Genomic DNA, 18,519 nt, shown 5'->3' with positions numbered 1-18,519 from the left:
TTTAATCCTGGAATCAAACTTTCTAGTCAGACAAAAGGAATTTCAATGGATGTGCAATCTTCATACTGCAAATAAACATGAGTTCAAGAACTCTGGGAATTAGATTTCAGTGTAAGAGACACATTAGAACACTTCTAATCAAGAGAAGATTAACCATAGAGTTCTCAGTGTTTTGAGAAGCATGACAAGAAATTAAAAGCAATGTGAGGAACAAGGGATTTGGACTTTGTAGTTCATTAATATAGTGAATTATATGGATAATGTAGGTTAATAGGAATAGGGTTTACCTGTCTAATAATCTGCTCCCAAGTATGTTCATCTTCAAGAAAAGTTCAAACCAACAAGGTAGTATCATAATGTTGGATTTTAGTGTGTGGGTGTATATATATATATGTGTGTGTGTGTGTGTGTGTGTGTGTGTATATGTATGAATATATGTGTATGTGTAAATATGTATACGTATATATGTATAAGCACACGCGTGTGTGTATATGTACATACATACACACAGGTGGGTGGCTTAAAAAAGATTTACTGGAATGGTGTTGACCATTTATCATATAGGCCTACCCATCACAATAAACAGTAATCCTGCACATGTAACTTCTATTCATTTCTACACAGATACATCCTCACCCTCAAGATCAAACTGTTATGTGACCTATTGACAACTAGGTGGGTCAGTGGATAGAGTGCTGGACCTGAAGTCAGGTCAAGTTCAAATGTTATTTCAGGTACTAATTGTGTAACATAGGCCAAATCATTTAGTTTCTGCTTGCTTTAGTTTCTTCAATTATAAAATAGGAACAATAATGGCACCTATCTCTCAGGCTTGTTATGAGGTTCAAATGTGACAAAATGTATAAAGCACTTAGCACAATGTCTGATATACAGTTGATATTTAATAAATGCTTCTTCCCTTATTTCCCCTCCCTATTGTAGTTCCCAGCTATAGTGGACTTAGAAATTATTTGTAAACTTTTGTGACCTCAGTTCTAGTCCAGAGGGACTAAGCACTTCACATCCCATGCTGTTTAAGTTGTAGTCAAAACATTAGATTCCTGAATTAGTCTAGATTAATGACCTAGAGAACTTGCCCCAGAGACTCTCATTGTACTCAATCTGAATATAATACACTCCTCATTCTCAGTGATGCTGGGCAAACAGATGACTGGTTTTATCCAACCTAGGCATTTGGGATGTGATGGAGTTACCCACCCCTACTGAATCTGTTACCTAGAAAAGAGTTATGTTGCATCCAGCCATCGCCTAGAACCAAACTCAGAGCTAGTGTTCCTACTCAAGAATGGTACAGTGGCAATGCTTTCAGCACAAGAATAAAGAAGGCACCAGAAGTCAGATACCGTACAATTGTATGATCAGCCTACTAATAGACCATTTTTGATTTTCCTAAAATATTGGTTGACTGAACTAGAAGATAATAAACCTTCATGACTTCATAGATAAGAATCAAGACTGACTCACCTAGTTCACTAACTTCCCACAGGAGCTTCATTGTTATTTGGAGGTTGGGGGTGGAGGGAGGGAATGGGAATTACAATTCTATCATGACTATAAACATGAGTTTCATAACCCTTGATATTTGACATGATGAACCAGTTGGAAACAAGGGTAATATTTGCCAAAATGGGCCTTTAGTCACTATAATTCTGATCCATATGTGAACAAGAAGAAAGCAATAACTGGAAACCAGACAACAAATATGAAACAACAAAAATGAAATATCTGCCAGAATTTCTACAATAGCTTATTTTCTTCATTCAAGGACAGTGGAACCATCATATTTGAACTTTAAAATCTCAGGCTCCAATATGCCAAATGAGGAAGTAGAAATAGTATAATGAATACAAAGATTCTTTGAAAAGAGCATCTGAATCAGAGGAAATCCATATGGTAAAGAAGATGGGGTAGGGAAGGCAATTGAGAAGCTACTTCTGAAGATAATTGAGAGACAAGGAGATACTTGAAGACAGAGAAAACATCATGGATAGAATTACACTGAAAAAAAAGTGACTAGTAAGACAACTAAACTATGGAGTACTTCCTTATCACAATAAAAGCTTTGTAGGAATGTACACATATCATTGATGAAAACATAAGAAGGGAAGGCAGCAGATCACATCTTCAGTCACATAACTACCTGAAGAATATACTATATAACATTATTAGTTTGATAATTTTTTAAAAAGCAAATTGACTCAGTAGAAGAAAATGCAACTTTTAAGGCTCTTCTCCATTAAGATGTTTCCCTTATATGTGTTAAACTCATACAAGATTACTTTAGAGATGCAAAAGAGAAGATTATATAGAGACTTTTTCCTGATCCCTCTTCTCACACAAGATTGCTAGACTTTGTTGTTTTTCCTGTACATCTCTGTTTTTTTGTCAATCATAAAGTTCATATTAAAATAAGACAAAAGATAATATGCTTCTGCCTCTTAAGATTTTTTTTTCATATTTAACATTTTATTTTCCTTCAATTACATGTAAAAACAATTTAGAGCTTTTTTTCAAATTTTGAATTCTAATTTCTCTCCCTTCTTTCCTACCTTCTCCCCATTGAGAAGGCAAGCAATTTGACATAGGTTATACATGTGAATTCATATAAAATATATTTCTATATAAGTCATATCTTAAGATAGTTTCAAAAATCTACCCACTAGAAATTTGGGAGATTTCACCTATTGCTACTTAATTGAATTTTGTCAACCTAATTCATTACTATATTGTCATCACAACACTAATTATTTCTTTTAATATCTCTTACTATTAAAATCACACTAAGAGAGTGAAAATAACATTTAAAGAATATATCAGCGAGTTTATTGGGAAGAATATATGATATGTTTGGAATTTTAAATTTATATTCATCCTTAATAGAGGTCCATAATCGAAATTTGTGGTATTCATTACCCTGGAATACTCTGAGACAACTAATTAAAAAAAACATTTTGGGGTGGTATAAAATCAAATCATAATTGAGGATAATGAAGCATTAGAGGAAAAACTAGAACATCATTAATCTGAAAAAGATCCAGGGGGCTGACTGCATTGCAAGATCAATGGGGCAATCAAAAGAGTTCAGTCAATTTGGGGCTTCAACTAACCAAACTATAGTGTCCAGAATGATTGAAGTTTCATTTTCTTTATCTTAGACCATGTTTTAGTTCTTTCAGGACACCACAATTTAGAAGGGAATATTGAGCCAGGTGGATCATATCCAAAGGAACCTAATTAGGATGAAGAGGAGATTCAAATCCTCATATGAAAATAGGTTGGAGAGAAACATATTTGAAGAGTTGTCAAATAGAAGTAAGTAGGCTTATTCTGTTTGGTTTAAAGGGCAAGATTAAGAATGAAGATAATTTGTAGTAATATTTTAGCAGCTACTAGAGCTGCCTAGGGGCACAAGAAATTCTTTTTCACTAGAGGTCTTCAAGTGAAAGCTTAGTGACTTTTTTTTTGAAGATCTTGTGGAAAGGATTCATGATTTAGGTAAGAAGTAGTGTAGATGGCATTTAAAATATCTTCTACCTCTTGAGTTTCTAAGATAAAGTGTCTATTGGCTTCCCCAATTACAAGCTGGGATCAGTCATGAAATTGAGCAGGCAGTAGAATGGGGATTGCAGGCCACAGTTTTCATGTCATAGTTTTGGGTGATCAATAATGGGCTTTATAAGCTCTATCCTATTGCAGATCTTGCTCTGAAATAGTTCAAATGCATGACCTGTTTTGTAAATCTGACATCATACAACTGTTTTTGTACAACAATCCAGTGATATGACAAATTATTGTGAATGAGAAAATCTACCTGATAAGGACACTTCAAGAAAGGAAACATTTTGAGAATTTCTTTCAAAGGTGTCTTATTGTTAATCATCTTTCTTCGTATTTCCAAAGTCTGACTCATCCTGTTGTCAATTTCTCCCCAGTTCTTTTGGGCTTTGACATATTCTTGATGGAACCAGTTAATATGTTCATCTACTTCAGAATCTAAATAAACATCTTCTTCCTGCAAAACATTTACAAATCATTTGAGTTTCCAAAGGCAATAGATTTATAATCTGTTTATCATACACTTAATAATGCAATAATTAGTTAAGTAATACTATTAGCAGTTTTACTTTGGCCAAAGTGCCAAAAAGTGCTATTTGGTGCTAATAAACAGAATCAATTAGAGTGCAAAAAATTTGGCTAATTAGGCCCCATGACTGTGCTAACCTGTACTGTATAAGCACAAAGAGTAATTGAGTCTCCCAAATGACTTCACTAGAATTAAAATCTGATATTTTCAAAGCTCATCATTTCCCCCTTTTTCGTTTAACTATTAGGATAAAATGAGAAGACAAAAGAAACATAAGGAAGAAGAGAGAAGACAAAGAAACATTTAATAATGGGTTTTCCCTTTCAAAACAATTCCCAAGAATAACTGATTCAACTTTATATTATCTATATTCTACATCTGTAATATAATACATAAAAATTAGTGTTCAAAATGATGAATTTAAGGAATAATGAATAATGCTAGACGTGGAATCCATTAAGACCTGGATTTGAATTCTGCCTCAGTTAACCTCCTGAGCCTCAAGTTTCCTCATCTGGAAAATGGGGATAATGATATTTATATGGGACATCACAGAGCTATTATGAATAACAAATGTAAAAATTCCATATGTTATTATTTCACTCTTTTCATTTTTTCATTGGAGTTTACATAGAAACATTCCTAGAATAAGTCGTTAGCCTGCTCTTACTCCTTTGTATTCTGTCCTCTGGATTACTGTACAGATATATAAAATACCTGATTTTGTATAGTTGAAAAAAAGCCTTAGAACGTAAGCTCATCCTTTGCAGGCTGACTGCAAGCATACTTCTTTCTACATCTCCAGAAGTAGACAAGGCAAGAAGGATACTGTGTAACTTTCCATATGATTATGATCTCCTCAGCAAGTGCTATTCTTTGGAAACTTTCCAAATAGCTGGGAGATAGTAAGTATTTGGAATGGCTGCATCTATTAAAAATTATATTCTTAAGTCTTTATGAGTCAAAGATATATTCAGTTTACCATGGGCAAGTTTGTTTTTTGAGAGTGGTCTGATTCTAATGCCATTTATTGGTTTAGTTGCCCAGGAGTTTTTGTCCTTCATTCCATGAAAGATGGTGATGTCATCAATCTTAGCCACCAAATCATGTCTGAGATTAGGTATTTGATAAATGCTAAACTTTTATAACTTGTAATGTTATATCTTGCATAGTCTTAATATTTTCTTGCACAAACTAAAATAATCAGTATATCATGGCATCTTAAGAATAATTCTTCCGTAGCTTCTGTTGGCAGTGACCTGAATTGACATCAACATATACCACCCATTTCCAAAAACAAAACTTTATGATTTAGCAATTTGTTCAGCAATTCTTTGTTGATATATTGTTGGCTGACATGTAACATATGAGTAAAATGTATATGTCACCCATATAGTTTCCTTTTGATTTTAGCTCATTGCATAAGCTCAATCCTTCCATCCAGAGGTAAGCCACTTGTAGTTACATTGGACAAATTAATTTACATTGTTATTACTTTTATCATTTTGAGATGTAAATCAAAAAGAGATTCAATTGTGTTCAATGTACATTGGGAGAGATTAGAAAAGACCAAAATAATAGCATTCTAGTTAGCAAGCCGTTAAATTGAAAAATTAACTGGAAATTCCCTATTCCCTAATGATTCGTATAAAATGAAGGTTTCATATACCAAGTTTTGGATTAACACTGAGAAGAAAAGAAGTCAATTTTTTAATAAAGTCCTTAGCAGGGATTTCCAGTTATGTACAGAAGAGGAAGTTTAAATTTAAATATTATGGAAAGTTCCTATTGTAAGAATTTTAAACATACATACACATGTACATACACACACATATATATATATATATATATGTGCATCCACACACATACAGAGAGAGAGAAAAATGGATTGATCTGTCCTATTATCTGTGAAATTCATTCACTTATTGACACATTAACTCATTCAACAAAGATTTATTGTGCATAGAGGGAACTATGCTAAGCATTCATTAGGAATACAAATATTATGGGAACTTAAGTCTTTTGACACCCAAACTTTGTTCCTCACCCTCTAGTGTATCTAGTACTTTTTTATTTTTATGGCATGTTTTAGCTTTAGGGTAATGGCCAGTTTCTGATCACTTGAATGGATGATGGGAGTCAGGTAAATAAGAAGTGCCATGTTTTCTTGCACCCTGAAGAGACTCAATGGGAGGCACTGATTATGTACAGAGCACTTTAGGACAGGGAAGAGATAAATGAAAGTTAGGTGCTCCATCTCAGTCATAGCCTTGCTAAGACTAGGCAAGTAAGGCCTTTATTAGAATATTATTATATCTTCCTATTCCCTTTTTCTATCTCACAGCAAGGCAATCTTCTTATATCTCCCTACTCGGTTCATTATCCTATTCACCTTCACTCTTTCCCAGATCTTTTCATCCCTTCTTCATCCTTCCATGGAGCCTCTTTTATTATCTGAGCTGAGGACCTTGCTTGATACGTCACCAAAAAATTGAGGCCATTTAGCAAGAGCTCCCTTTTTCCTCAGCCTCCTCATTTCATATTGCTCATATGTCTTCCTCAACGTCAAATTCTTCATCTGTCTCACACTAAATTTCTTCTCAAACTGGGAGACTGGGACTATTTACAAACACTTCTCAAAGTGAATTCTTCTATATGGACTCGATCTCCTATGATCCCATGTACTCTAATAGAGAGCTCCTTCTGTCATCCCCACTCTAAATGATTTTAGAGTGTCTCTCTCTGTATTGGCTGCTTCCCTAAAATATATAAATATATCCACATCTTCCTTATCCTTAAAGAAAAAAAAAACTTAATTTGATTTAAACACATCTGTTAACTATTCATTCCATTTCTTTCTTTTTTGTAAAAGTTCTTAAAGAGTGCATCTTCCTTTCCTTTCACTCTTCTAAACCTTCTGCTGCCTTGCTTGAGACCCTATCATTCAACTGACTGCTTTTTCCCATGTTACTAATGATCTCTTAATTTCCAAATCTAATGGTCTTTTCTCAAACTCATTCCTCTTTATGTTTCTGCAACCTTTGACACTTAAAAAAATTCCCTCTGTATAGTCTTTCCTTTATTGACACTGTTCTTTCCTGCTTTTCTACATATATGACTGCTTCTTGCCAGTCTCTGTTGAATGTTCCTCTAGGTCTAAGCCCATTTCTTGTGGGTACCCCCCTCAAGCTCTGTTGTCCTGAGCCCTTTACAGCCACTATACTATCTTGCTCAATAATGTGTCCTGTGCAGATGGGAGAGCAGAAGTGCAAATAGAAGCAACAAGACACTAGAATAAAAACTACATAGACCAATTAGGTATGAGAAATGTTATGATAGACACCACATCATTGGGACTCTCTCAGACCACCAATTCCAAGGCAATAAATCTATAATTTCCTTTCTTCCCAAAGCTCCTTGTTTATCTTTCTTTGTTTTTAAGTCTATTTATTATTCTTTGTTTTAAATGCTTATTTCATCTTTATAAATATTGTTAATAATAGTCATTTCCTAGTCTGGGCACACTTATCAAGAATTCAGTTGGAAAGAGGCAATTGAGGGAAAGCTTAACATTGAGGTGTTTTGCCAAAGTGCTGTGTCTGGCTGGGGGCCCAGAGCCTATTTATTTATTTATTTTTGAAAGATTGTTTTGTTACAATTTTCTGGAGATATGAATAGGAATAGCTGAATAACCTTGATAATCATCTACCACACAACCACTACTCTATAAAGATTAAAAATAAAAATTCCTGACATCATTAGTTTAAAAATTAAAACACTGTAAATGTATAACAAAGATAAAAACAATGGGCTACCTGAATTAAGAAAAAAGAAAGATCACTTTTGACTCTGAAGTATCAGGGAAGCTATATGGAAGAATTAGTATTAAAACTGTCCTTAAAGGTCTATAGGATTTCAGTAGGTAGATAGAAAGGGAAAATATTCCTTTAGAAAACTTTAAGAGTAAAGACAAAGATGTTAAGTCAAGAAGCATTTATTAAATGCCTACTGTGTGTCAAGTATTGTGCTAAGTACTAGTAATACAAAGAAAGGTGAAAACAAACCCTACAATCAAAAAGTTTGCAATCTAATTGGGGAAACAGCATGCAAAGAACTATTTACAAATAATTTACAAACTGGATAAATTGTAGGTAATCTCCGAGGAAAGACAGTTGCATGAGGGGGATCAAGAAGGATTTCTTGCATAAAGTATTTTAGCTGATTCATGAAAGAATTCAGCAAAGCCAGGAGGTAGAGTTAGAAGAGGGAGAGATTTCCAGTCAGGGGAAACAATTGGTGGTACCCACACTGCGAGAGTGCAGAGAATGGAGAATATACAAAAGATGATGGGAAATTAGAAATGACAGCTCTAGGTAATAGATTGGATATGAGAACTGAGGAAGAGTGAGGAATCGAGGATGATGTCAAGGTTTTGAGCTTGGATGACTGGGAGTACCACAATAATAAGGAGATTAGGAAAAGGGGAAGATTTGGGGAGAAAGATAATAACTTCAGTTTTACACATGTTGAGTTTAAGATATAGTCAGTTTGATATTTCTAATAAAAAATATATGAGATGAAATTAGTAGAGAAATTAAAGCTGGATAAATAGATCTAAAAATTATTGGCATAGAGGTGATGGAAATCTTGAGAGCTAATGATATCATTAAAAAAAGTTCAGCAGGAATAATGGCCTTGGAGAAAGCACTGGAGAAACCCATAATTAGTGGGCAAAATCTGGAAAAAAAAAAAACTTACCAAAAGAGATTAAAAAGAAACTGTCATACACATAGAGAGTTAGAGAGAGTGGTGTCTAGATGGTGAGAACCTAGGAGAAGAGGGTATTATGGAATTTGGTGCTATGCAGTGTTAAAGCAAGGAGGGATGGGGATTGAGAAAAAGTCATTAGAATTGGTAAATTTAGAGATTATTAGTAACTTTGGAGACAACAGAAGCCAGCCTAGAGAGTTGAGAAAAGAATGAAAGGAAAGTAAGGGGAATGTTGATGGTCTTCTCAAGGAGTTTAATCATTAAAAGGTGGAGAGGTAGCAAAGTAAGATCCATAGAATTCTATATGAGTAATCTCATACTCCACTATGATACCTCTCATTTTCTGACTTTTTTCTTGATTTATAGATCACTTGTGCTTTAAATAACTTCAGGTAAAATATACTACATTAATGATTGCAAAGTTACTTCATTTTTGTCTTTGTGTCTCTAACTCTTAGAATATTATTTGATAGCATAAGAACATCATAAATGTTAAATCATTTTTAAAAATGAATTATCACCAAAAGAGTTTATTACATGCACAATATGAGTGAGGCAGGGATAGACTGAATTGATTGTGATTTTAAGTGTAGAGAGAAGAATCTTAAATTTTAAAAAAAAATTCTTATTAGTGTGACAAAGAAAAGCAGAACAGTACTTCCAAATTATGTTTTCTACCAATACACTTCTTTCCAAATTATAGCCTCAGTTGTCTTAGAATATAGTAGTCTTGGGACAGCTAGGTGGTGCAGTAGATAGAGCACCAGCCTTGAAGTCAGGAGGACCCGAGTTCAAATCTGGCGTCAGACACTTAACACTTACTAGTTGTGTGATCTTAGACAAGTCACTTAAACGTACTTGCCTCAGCAAAAAAAATAAATAAATAAAAAATAAAAAAAATAATATATATATAGTAGTCTTCCTCTTAAGGAGATCTCAATTGATCAAATGGACAGAATAAAGATTGTATAATGCAGATTTATTTTATAGTTTATATAACAAAAAGGTAGACGTGTAGTGCCAGAGAAACTGAGGCAAGATAGAGATTAGAGAGTTTTAATATTTTATTATTAGAGAGCTTCATTGATTGACTGGACAGGACTCTCATCTCAAAGTATCTAGTGGTGAATGTGGGAATCCCAGGTTTTTTTTTTAATAGGACTCTAGTAAGAAAAGAAAAAAAGGCAGGAAGCAAAGAGCAGGAAATTTCAGGACCATAAATTTGGTTCTAGCAAGATGGGGGAAAATTATAAATTCTTACTAGGGCCAGAGTCAAGATGTCTGAACAAACAGAAATAAAGATGTCAATTAGGTATCCGAGATAGCCTTATCTTTTGGAATGTTTAGAGGGGGTAGTGCAACCCTAATGAACAGGAAAAAAAGGGGGGGGGCGGTGCATACCAGCACTCAGGACAATGGAGATATAATTCAAGGAAACTAATGCAGGGAAACTGAGAAAGAACAGTTTAAGGAGACTGTGGCATAACAGAAGAAAGTATCTCTCAGCTGAATATGTAGAGCTAAACATGAAAAGTTTCTTCTCTGACTTGGCTACAGGTGGGAGAGAAGCTGTTAATGAGGGATTTATCAAGAGATGGATAAATAAAGACTGAAATGATGAGGAAAAATCTTATTTTCAGATTGAGAGAACTAAAGGATAATATGTCTGGAACTGAAATGGAACCTTCAAAGTCAACTTGTCCAATCTCCTCATTTTATATGTGAGGAAACTGAGGCCCAAGAGAGGTGAAGGGATTTGTTCCAAAGCTAGTAAGGGGTTGGGCCAGAATTCAAACCAATTTCTATGAATATAAATTTAGTGTGGGAGATGAAAACAGCCTGAATTTTAACTGTACAGAAACAACAATATATTCCTGCTGCTAAGCCTTAACATAAGTGAAGACAATGAAAGGAAAATTACCAAAGAAACAATTGAAAGTGGATGGGAAAAAACAACCAACGAAACCATGATCTAGGGCAAGAGGTTATTTCTAACCAAGGTAACAAGAAGTATTGAAAGCAGAAAAAAGAAATACTGAAGTGTGCATGAGGAAAAATTTTTAAAAATGCTCAGACATTAAAAGGAATGAGGCCCAAATACCCAAGAAATCCCATGAGGATAAGTCTAGATAAGTACCATGTTGATTCTATACTTTTACCTCCTGCTTATAATGGAACCTCCTGGCTCCCACTCTAATTATGAGCAAGTTAGAGACAGGGGCCAATCATTTCCCTATTGTCTCCAAAATCAAGATATGACTTCCTAAAATACTAGCGTATTGTAGATTTGATTAGAACAGAGCCACCCAAATGATAGTTTGTACAATAATGAGGATATGGGCATTTTTTTCTGTTCTGTACTTTCTAATTTGGATTGTGACATAAAATAAAAACTGTTGAGCATAAAAGCAAAGAGAAAAGCTACTAAGAGTTCATTTGGACCAAACTCTTCCCATTAGAAATGAGAAACCCAAGGCCCAGAGTAGGGAAATGATTTGTCCAAGGTTATGCAGGAAATAAGTGACCTGGATTTGAATCTAAGGCTTCTAATTCCAAATCCAATTTTTTTTTTTTTTTTTTTACCATATTACACAGCCCAATGTAGTATTATTTAAAATGCAAAACTGATTCTTCCCACATATTTTACACATTTTTTAACCTATCTAGGGAGGAACCACATTCGAATTACACTGCTATTTCCAAACCCACAGCTGACTTTTAAGGCTTTTCAGTATTAGTAAATTCACCACCTGCTGATAGGAGTAATTGCTTTACACACAGAATGCAATTAACTGTCAAGATTTCTTTTTTTTTCCCTTGCTGCCTTGCTCAATTTTACACCACAGGAAATACTTCTGTGTGAAAGGCCATAAAAATGATTAGTATTTGCAAAATAAATCATTATACTTTGGGTGCTATGAGAAACAAGCAATACATACAATAAGAGAAATCCAGGGGAATCTAGTAATATTCTTAGATTCAGCTGTGTTGAAAACAGCTGCTTGCAGAGAATCAATTTTTTTTTCCTTTTCAAATGCAAACAAATCAACTGTTTTCTTGGTTTTCAGAGTTAATGGGGTCAAAATATTACCCAATAGTAGAGAAAAAAAAGTTTCTGGAACACCTGAATCGCAACATCAATGTTAGGTTGTGATGGTGGTTGGCTGCTTGAAGTAGCAAATCTAGCAACAAGTATTTTAATGATAGTTTATTTTCCTAATTTTTTTAATGCTAATTCAAGGTATTAGTGGCTAGGTTAGTAAAAATGAAATCTAAAATATAATTGTGGATTATACTGAAGCCAACTCAAACATATGAAGAAATGGTTATATTTTTAGTGTGAGAATTTATGGTGTGAGCAAAAATTAACAAATTTGTACTTGATTTATTTTGTTGATTGTCTAGATTTAAGAAAGATCTGATAAAATGTTGATAATGTAAATTAAACTTAAAAGTGTATCATGTCTACTTTCCACACACACACACAAAGAACAACTTGTTAAACATTTGCCAATACACCACTTAGTACCCTGAAGGAACTTACATTACTTCATATTCATAATACATAAAGTTTTACATATGGAATATTGATCCTAAATATTAGATTCATGTTATATTTTGATTACTTATACCTTTAAAATTTTGCAAAAATTTTTATTAACTTTTCCTATAGTTGCTAGGGAATACAAATAATATCACTCTACTTTTTCCAGACTTTTCTCATATTATTCTCCTCCATGCATTTTATACTGCAGTCAAACTGGACTACTGTAATCCCCAATGCCTACATATATTCTGGGATTTTTTTTTAATAAATACCTTCTCCTTTTCTTTGCCTTCTCCCCTATTTGCCATTTGAATTCCTACCTATTTTTAAAAACACATCTAAAATGCCATCATCTCTATGAAACCATTCATGGTTCTCTAATACAAAATTACCTTCCCTTTTCAATATCATAATACAAAACAAAGTAAATCATTACAACTATCTTTGTTTAAAAGCATTTTAAACTTCCAGAAAGCATAGAATGCTTTCTTATCTAAATTTTATACCTCCCAAGCACAGTATTTTGTATACAACAGGAACTTAATAAAATTTATTGTATATAAAGTTATGTTTAAGGCACAGTCAAATCTCTAAGATTCTTAAGTCTTAAGATCATAAAATCCTATCAGCAAGAATCCTCAACAACTACTTAGTCCTGGACCCTCAATTTGCTCAGGATTATGGAAATTGTGATTAGTCCAAAGTCACAATTACTATATTAGAATACTATTTAATGAAACATATGACATTATGTAGTATACATATTATTTTATGTAGTATATATGATACAATGTATAGTATGGTATAATATAGAGTATATACTAATATATATTACTAGTTTAGTAATATACTAGCATAGTAAACTAGTAATAGTAATACTGCTATACTAATAATAGAGGTAGAACTAGAATTTGAGCCCAAGTCTTTAGAATGAAGAGTCTGTGCTCAAAAGAACTGCACTATATTTCTTCCTATATTTGTCTTTGTAGTAGTTAATATCTACTTATCCACAATTAAGGAAATTTACTCCAAATAATAGAGATCTAGGATCAATCTACAAAGTTTTTTAATGTTGTGATTTCCCTTCTGTTTAACAATCTTACTTTGAAGGAAATAATGGTCTTAACTTTTATCTTCCAGTCCCATTCTATTTATTATTTTATTAGATGGAGAAAACTGACTCATGAATATTTTTTCAATTGTGTTATTTCATAATTAGTTTTATTACCATAACAAATACATTATACTTAGATATTGGGGGTAAACAATTCTTAACTTTAACAATTTTTTTGTTACTTAGTAGATAAAATATGGATATCCAATTACCCTGCTCCTTTTCCCAAGGAAAAAAAAATTGTCTCTCTTAAAATTTTATATTATTGGGGTATAGAAAATAAAATAGGTGCATAGTTCTTACTTTTAAAATGGAACAGAAGGAATGCTCCAAATATTTTAGAATATACTTGGAGACAGTGGAAAAGAGAGGGTGGTCAACTGAAAATAGATCACTACTGAAACCTGATCAAATCAACTAATAAGATTCATTACACATAAGAGAAAGGGTATGGTGTCCAGATTTGGGAGCATATTAGACAAATAGTAATAAATTAAAAGCATAAAAGCCAAAATTAAGCTGAATTTGTACAATTTGACCATGAGCTCCTTGAAGGAAGAGACTGTTCTCTTCTGTTTCATAGTTAATGTCGGCAACAGAGTAAAAATCTTCTAAGTAGACTAATATCTTAGTGGAAATGGAATATTCAAGTATGAACCCTCAATAAAATCTCAATTAAATTGCCAAAACTATTTTTGAGGTAGAAAAAGTTAATTTAAAAATTCATTTGAAAGAACAAAAAATCAAGAATATCAAATGTTACTGGAAAAAATGTAGCAGTTATTTTAAATGGGTATCTCTTACTATCTCTTCTTATAGAGTTTTGTTGATATAGAAATACTAACGATTTATGTGTTTGTTTTATATCTTCTACTTTGCTAAAATTATTGTTTCAACTAATTTTTAATTGAATCTCTAGCGCACATTATGTCATCTGTGAAAAGAGATTGCCCATTCAGATTCCTTCAATTTCTTTTTCTTCTCTTGTGGCTGTTCCTAGTATTTCTGATACAATTTTGAATAATACTGATAATAATATGCATCTGTTTCATTCCTGATCTTACTGCAAAGGCTTCTAGCTTATCCCCATTACAAATAATGCTTGCTGATGGTTTTAGGTGAATCTTATCATTTTAAGGAAAAAATTATTTATACCTATGCTTTCAAGTGTTTTTTAATAGGAAAGAGTACTGTATTTTTTTTAAATAGTATTTTATTTTTTCAAATACATGCATTTTCAACATTCACCTTTGCAAAATCTTGTGTTCCAAATTTTTCTTCCTCTCTTCTCTCCTCCTACCTCTCCAAGATAGCAATTCTTGATATTGGTTAAACCTGTAATTCTTCTAAACAAATTTCCATGTTTATCACAGTGTGTAAGAAAAATGAGACGAAAAGTGAAAAAAAAAGTGTATTTTATCAAAAAGGTTTTCTGCATTTATTAATATTATCATATGATTTTTGTTACTTTTGTGATTGATATACTCAATTATGTTTATAGATTTTCTTATGTTAAACTATCCCTGCATTCCTGATATAAATCCCACTTGGTCACCATGTATAATCTTTGTGACATATTGTTGTTTTTTAGCTAGTATTTTATTTAGAATTTTTGCATCCATATTCACCAATGAAGTTAGTCTATAATTTTCTTTTTTATTCTTTCTGGTTTAGGTGTCAACACTATTTCATAATTGAAGTTTGGTAGTACTTTTGCTTTACCTATTATTCCAAATAATTTTTTATTACTGAAAATAGTTAATTTTTAAATGATTATAGAAATCACTTGTAAATCTATCTCATTCTGAAGCTTTTTTCCTTAGGAAGCTCATTATAGTCTGTTCAATTTCTTTTTCCAAATTAATCCTATTTTAGATATTCTATTTCCTTTTCTGCTAATCTAATCAGTTTATATTGTTGTAAATGTTTTTCTGTTTCATTCAAATTGTTCAATTTATTAGCCTATAATTGGGCAAGATAACTTCTAACAATTGCTTTGATTTCATCTCCATTAGTGATATATTCACCCTTTTCATTTTTGATACTAGTAATTTGGTTTTCTTATTTATCACATTAACTAGTGCTTTATTTATTTTATTGATTTTTTGCAAGACCAACTTCTTGTTTTATTTAATGATTTTATAGTTTCTTATACTCAATTTTATTATTGTCACCTTTAAGTTTTAGAATTTCCACTTTGGTATTTAATTGCAAATTTTTGTTTTGCTCTTTTTCTAGTTTTTTTTTTTAATTGCATACCCAATTTATTGGAAACTGATCATTTTTTAACAATGGAAATATTAGAACATTTAATTCCATTTTCTCCTGTTGCATGCACTCCATGGTTCATTGCTCTAGAAAATGGTTGCTGGACTATAGTGAAAGGTCAGTAGTATAATATTTTATCAACCATGTAGTTTGCAAATTCCTTGAGGATGAGTACCTTATTCTGTCTTATGTTTTCTTTCTTCTCTCCAGTATGTTCCATATAATAAGATTTTATTGAATGAATGAATTATAACAACTTTGCATTTTTACAAAATAAAATATTCTAACTTACTCTATTTTTACCAATGAAAAACTCCTCAAAATCTCTTTCAAGATTCCTTCTTTAGTCATATTATCTCATCATAACCAACACTTTTAAAATCTAAACAGATTGATTCCTCTGTTTTTAAAGGTCTCCACCCTGTTAAAATGTATCACTCTAAAGCAATAAAAAGCAATTTGATTGTCTTTACCTATATAACAGCAATAAGCTGCCACTACATTTCCTCAAAAACAACAGAATTATTTCATGGTAATTTTTAAAATGTTGCTTATATTTTGACATAGCAATAAAATAATTTGTGGTACAACCAAAGTAGTCAAATTGGTGCATGTATATTTATGCATACATATAAACATGGAAATCAAAAAGATAATCTCCTGAAAAAAAAAAAAAACCTCAACTCAACTTTGTTATTTTAACAAAGTTATACACATCATTGGGTCTCAGCTTCTTTATCTATAAACCCTTTACTGAACCAGTAACAATAAATCTATGTTATCCATTTTTAATCACTGGTTCAGTAAAGGTTGTAGCTGTTATGATTCTTACAAGGTGCTAAGTAAGTAGAATTGAGGAGACAGTAGTTAAATCTAGTCTAGCATTGATTTAATCCTACAACAAATAATGGTTTCCTAGTGAAATAATGATTGATGTATACTCTACAGCATATAAGCAAGAAGCTCTCAGGCCAGACAGACAAGCCCACTAGAAGCTCTTGGAGGAGGAGACAGATCCATTCCATCTTCCACCTTTGTGCTAGCTGGAGGCTGAAGCTCGCAGAGGCAAAGGTTTAGCACCAGGAGCTCTCAGAACCAAAGAGAGAGATAGGCCCCTAAGAAAGCTAACCAGGCCCAAGGAAGGAGACAAGACTTAGAAAGAGACAATAAAGGATTTGGACTTTAATCCATGGCTGCCCTTGTGATTACTGAACTGAAATGAAGGCTGCCTCCAGAATTCCCCCCAAGAAATCTGCTCCCAGAGAACATTATATTTTAGAGAAGAATATTATATCTAGCTTTAGTAGAATGGCGATTAAAACTCAGGCCATCCAAATGGTGCAACTGCTATTAATGGTTCGTTTGTTTGATGAAGGAATGGTCAAATTATACAAAAAAGATGAATAATTCATTTGTAATATGAACATTCAGTGGCATATTTTTTCATACATTTTGCTATGAAAATCCATCCTTCCATACTTTAATACCTACCTTTTCTTTTTCCATTATTTCTTTATTTCTATCCATGTCAATCAAAACTGTCATTTTTGAGACCTGGTAAAGTAAATATTATGTATTTTTAAAAGCTATTTCTTTACCATCTGTTTCCTTTTAATTTTTCTTCACCTTTCACTCCTCATGACTACTATTCTCGGACTGTTTTCTTTCCCTTCTTCCATTCCTAGAATTTTCTTTCTGCCAGAATGAACCTTAGAGGCAGAATCAAAGCATTGAAAGATTTATCCTTGTTTTTTTCCCCAAGTTATTTTGAAAACTGATCTTCAAATTAACATGATTTTATATCAGAACCTGAACTAAAGGGCTTCTCTACAAGATGTGTTATTTTAACAAAGTTATACACATCATTGGGTCTCAGCTTCCTTATTTATAAAATTTTGTTCAGTCCCTTTTCAGTCACATTGAATTCTTTGTGACTCCATTTGGGTTTTTCTTGGAAAAAAAAACCGAGGAATGGATAACCATTTCCTTTTCTACTTCATATTATAGATAAGAAAACCAAGGCAAACAGGGTTAAGTGATTTGCCAAGGGTTACACAGATAGTAAGTATCACTGTCAGGATTTGAATTCAATTCTTTCTGATGTAGACCTGATGCTTGTCCACTGTGCCACCTAGTTGAAATTATCTATAATTGAAAAAGTGATTTTTGAGACCCTTTCAGTTCTAAGATTCCATGATTCAACTAATCAAAAAAGAAGTACTCTAACTATTCTTCATTTTTTTCTTTTTATGTGTATGTATAAAAGGTTCAAGCTAAAATTAATGTAGATTTTGATGTCTAAGTACCAATTGATGTCAACATAGGTTCTGATGAGACTCACAAAGGCATGTATTTATAGCAGCATGGCTCTTTGATGCCAGACACTGTGGAGGATATAAAGTTAAAATCCTAATTCCTGATCTCAAGAAGCTTACAATCTAGCAGAAAAAAACATAATTAAAAGAACCATAGAATACTTAACAGTCAAATGTGAATTCATACTTGGTCTCAGATATTTCCTAATCTGGTGACTTTGGGCAAATCATTTAATCTCTGTCTGCCTCACTTTTTATTTTTGTAAAATGAGAATTATATTAGCACTTGTTTTTCAGGGTTATTGTCAGGAGAAAATGAGATATTTGTAAGTCGCCTTATAAATCTCAAAATACTATATAAATGTTAGCAATTTTATAACAGTAATATACAAACTGCATG

General features: G+C 32.6%; 1 protein-coding gene across 1 annotated transcript in view; it reads right to left on the bottom strand.

Annotated features, from left to right (window-relative positions):
• Positions 1–18,519, bottom strand: part of SAMD3 (sterile alpha motif domain containing 3) — a 63,008-nt gene that overhangs the window by 3,786 nt on the left and 40,703 nt on the right. The window contains exon 7 of the mRNA XM_031964283.1: positions 3,833–4,033. Within this exon, the coding sequence (XP_031820143.1) occupies positions 3,833–4,033 (201 nt within the window). The remainder of the gene's footprint in view (positions 1–3,832; positions 4,034–18,519) is intronic.

Source organism: Sarcophilus harrisii, chromosome 4, assembly GCF_902635505.1.
Source record: "Sarcophilus harrisii chromosome 4, mSarHar1.11, whole genome shotgun sequence".
NCBI classification, from domain to species: domain Eukaryota; kingdom Metazoa; phylum Chordata; class Mammalia; order Dasyuromorphia; family Dasyuridae; genus Sarcophilus; species Sarcophilus harrisii.
The sequence above is the reverse complement of the archived record's forward strand: the minus strand, read 5'-3'. Positions and strand labels throughout refer to the sequence as shown.